At 44.7% G+C, this 3,949-nt stretch overlaps 1 protein-coding gene across 1 annotated transcript; it reads right to left on the bottom strand.

The window, feature by feature from the left end:
• Positions 1-2,404: 2,404 nt before the first annotated feature.
• Positions 2,405-3,346, bottom strand: OR10G3 (olfactory receptor family 10 subfamily G member 3). The gene has a single exon (XM_006161443.1). It carries the CDS (start codon positions 3,344-3,346, stop codon positions 2,405-2,407), a length of 942 nt encoding a protein of 313 aa, XP_006161505.1.
• Positions 3,347-3,949: the final 603 nt, after the last annotated feature.

Raw genomic sequence — 3,949 nt, 5'->3', positions numbered from 1 at the left:
CATATTGACTTTTATCTTTATCGTGAGAGAATGTATGATTGAAACTTTAAAAAAATATTTCATTTAACTTTATTTATTTTAATTTGACCAGAGAGGGACAGGAGGAGAGAGAGAGAGAGAGAGAACATGACCACACTTGATCTGCCATGACCAACAAACTTTGCTTTATAGATAACGTGCTCTCATCATACGGATGCAGCAACAAACCAATTAAAACAGTTGGAGAATGAGGCAGAAGCATGATAGGATGTTATTGGAGGTGCGAGGGGGTAGAAAGCAGTGATATTACACAGACTTTTCTTACATTAGGCCCTGGCTAACTCAGTGAAATTTTGTCAACCTCACAAATCTAAATTAATATGAAATCTTAATTTGGTTAAATTATCCTGGGCTTCTAATCAGTTACTCTATTTTCTTTCAATGGAAAATTTCATATTGACTTTTATCTTTATCGTGAGAGAATGTATGATTGAAACTTTAAAAAAATATTTCATTTAACTTTATTTATTTTAATTTGACCAGAGAGGGACAGGAGGAGAGAGAGAGAGAGAGAGAGAGAAGGGGAAAGTGAGAAAGCAAGTCACCAGGTTCAGGACTTGAACCATAGTTGGCCATGTGGGAGTCTAGCACCCTTAACCACCATGCCACCTGCCAGCCCCCATATTATTGAAATATTTGAAAAAACTTTATTGCATTCTTTCTTCTGGGTTGTTTGATTTAGTGTGGTTTGTGAAAGAATCTGTGTAAGAGATTTATTCCTTTGGCAGGCAAGATAGAGTAAGAATGTTACCGCCTCTTTGTACACCAGTAGTGACCTTGGTAAGTCCCCAAACCAGGTGTCTTAAGGTGCCAATGGCAGGGCATCTATAGCTTCCCTTCCAGCTCTAGCCCCTATGGTGTATATCCAACTGGAACAAAATTGAAGGACAATCCTCATTCCAGAGAACTAGAGTCCGTAGTACGAGGTCTTGGCCAATGAGAGCCTAGAGACTGAAAAGTCCATGAGACGTTTTGGGCATGCAAATTCTATGGATGTCTAAGTGTGCCATTTTTTGCTATCTTCTGGGTAAATTTCATCTTGGTTTCTACTCCTGCAAGCATACTAGGAAACTGGTATTTACCAGGGCCAGCAGGTGGTGCGCTGGGTAATGCGTTGTACTCCCACATGGCAAACCATTGTTTGAGTCCTGGGCCTGGTGTTAGGGTCCCTGACCTGGCGGTGTGAAAATCATGCTGGGCGCATGTGTGTGCATGCCCAAAATCCTGAGAAAAGAATGGAGGAGAAGGAATTGTGATGTGACCATCCTCCTTGGGGTGTGATTTCTCACTTTCCCTCTTACTCTCTCTGTCTCTCCAGTAAGTGCAGGAGTCCTATTGCGAAAAGCTAAAAAAACCCCCAAAACCCAAGAAAAACAAAAAAGGATGGTATTTATCTTAAATTGTGTTTCATCTTGTGTTGATTTGATGTGGCCACGTAAAAGAAAAAAGGGAGATCAGCAGATGGCATAATGGTTACGTCATTGGACTCCCATGTAGTTGACTACAGTTTGAGTCCTGGACCTGGTGGCTTAAAAGTCATACCAGGCATGTGTGTGTGTGAGTCCCCAAAATTTCAGGAGGAGAATGGAGGAGGAGGGATTGTGGCATGGCCAAATCCCTGTGGGGTAATTTCTGTCTCTCTGTCTCTTTCTGACTTTCTAGCAAGTACATGAGCCCTATAGCAAAAATCTCTCCTAAAAAAGAAAAGAAATCTCTCTCTAAAAAGAAAAAAAAAAAAACAAGGGGGAGGGGACCAGCAGTTGGTGTAATGGCTGTGTCTCTGAACTCCCATGTAGTCGACCGCAGTTTGAGTCCCAGACCCGCTGGCTTAAACTCATGCTGGGCACATGCGTGTGTGTGCCCAAGATCCCAAGAGGAGAATGGAGGAGAAGGGATTGCGGTGTGGCCATCCCCCCTGGGGGGTCTTACCTTACTTTCTGTCTCTCTGTCATTTTCTGTCTTTCTGGCGAGCACATGCATCCTATAGCAAAACAAAACAAAACAAAACAAAACAAAACAAAACAAACAAACAAACAAACAAAAAAAAACCCTATCAAAAAAAGAAGGAAAACAACCTCATTGCAACCCAAAATTAAGGATAAATTCTAAATGTGAAAATGTGAAGTCACCGGTGAGACATCTATTTTATTTTTTAAAGAATTATCTTATTTAATTTTATTTATTTATTTTAATTTGACCGGAGAGGGACAGAGAGAGAGAGAGAGAGAGAGAGAGAGAGAAGGAGAGGGAGAGAGAGAAGGGGAGAAAGCAAGCTGCCAGGTCTGGAACTAGAACCGTGGTTGGCCATGTAGAAGTCCAGCGCCCTTCACCACCATCCCACTAACTGGTCCCAAGATAAACCCTTTCAAATTTCGCTCTTAGCCTTTGAGCCTCTTATTATTCTCTTCAGGGCCAGTTTCACCTCTTGGTTCCTGAGAGTATAGATGAGGGGGTTCAGGAAAGGAGTGATGGCTGTAGGGAACAGGGCAGCGGCCCCATCCAGCGGGCTGTTGGTTTCGGGCCTCAGGTAGATGAAAGCACAGGGGACATAGTACACGGTGACCACCATTACATGGGCTCCACAGGTTGAAAAGGCCCGGCGCTGCCCATCAGCTGTACGGATTCTTAGAATGGCCCGAATGATCTGTATGTAGGAGAGGAGGATCAGGGAAAAGCAACTGGCCACCACCACCCCGATGTCCACAAAGGTCACCAATTCGTTGACTGTCGTATCAGCACAAGCCAGCCTCAAAACTGCGGGGATGTCACAGAAGAAATAATCTACTTGGTTGGGCCCGCAGAAGGGCAAGCGGAAGGTTAAGGTGGCCTGGAGTGCTCCGTGGATGGATCCTGCCACCCAAGCTCCAGCCACAAGTAAAGTACTCAGCTTAGCAGTCATGAGCACAGGGTAGTGCAGGGGCCGACAAATGGCCAGGTACCGGTCATAGGCCATGAGGGTGTAGAGGAAGCACTGGGTGCTGCCCAGAAAGTGATAGAAATACAGCTGAGCAACACAGCCACCGAAAGGGATGGGTTTGATGCCCAACGTGAAGTTCATCATGAGACGAGGAACGATGGTGGAGGAAATCCCCATATCGATGATGGAGAGAGCACCAAGAAAGATGTACATGGGGCGGGCATGGAGCTGTGGGTCTGCCCAGACAGTGATAAGAATAAGTAGGTTCCCCAACTGAGTCAGCATGTAGATCAGCAAAAAGAACCCAAAAAGGAATGTTCTCAGCCTGAGTGGGTAGGGAATTCCTGTCAGGATGAACTCAGTCAACAGTGTGCTGTTGATGCTTTCCATTCACTGGAGAGATCTTACCTAGAGATCAGACACATGAATAGTTACCATAGAGGTGAGAGAGAAATGAGGGGAATTAGAAAAGAGACTATAGGTGCCAGCAAGTGACATGGTAGTTAGGGCTCTGGACTCTCACATGGCTGGTCATGGTTTTAGACCTGGACCTGGAGGCTTTCTTTCTTACTTTCTCTCTCTCCAGTGAGTACATGTGCCCTATAGCAAATTAAAAAAAAACCCCAAAATTCAAGGACCAGCAGTTAGCGTAATGGCTATGTCACTGGACTCCCATGTAGTCGACCACGGTTTGCGTCCTGGATGCGGTGGCTTAAACTCACTCCAGGCGTGTGTGCGTGAGTGCCCAAGATCCCAAGAGGAGAATGGAGGAGAAGAGATTGCGGCGTGGCCATCCCCTCTGGGGGGTGATTTCTCGCTGTCTGTCTCTCTGTCTCTCTCTGTCTGTCTGGCAAGCACACGCGCCCTATAGCAAAAACCTCTCCAAAAAAAAAAATTCTTTTTTAAGAAGTTATTTATTAATTTTATTTATTCATTCATTTATTTTAATTTGCTGAGAGAGAGCGTGAGAGAGAGAGAGAGAGCAAGATCGGA

This window comes from Tupaia chinensis, unplaced genomic scaffold (assembly GCF_000334495.1).
Source record: "Tupaia chinensis unplaced genomic scaffold, TupChi_1.0 Scaffold138584_1, whole genome shotgun sequence".
NCBI lineage: Eukaryota > Metazoa > Chordata > Mammalia > Scandentia > Tupaiidae > Tupaia > Tupaia belangeri.
Note: the sequence above shows the minus strand (reverse complement) of the source record. Positions and strands in the feature narration are given on the sequence as shown.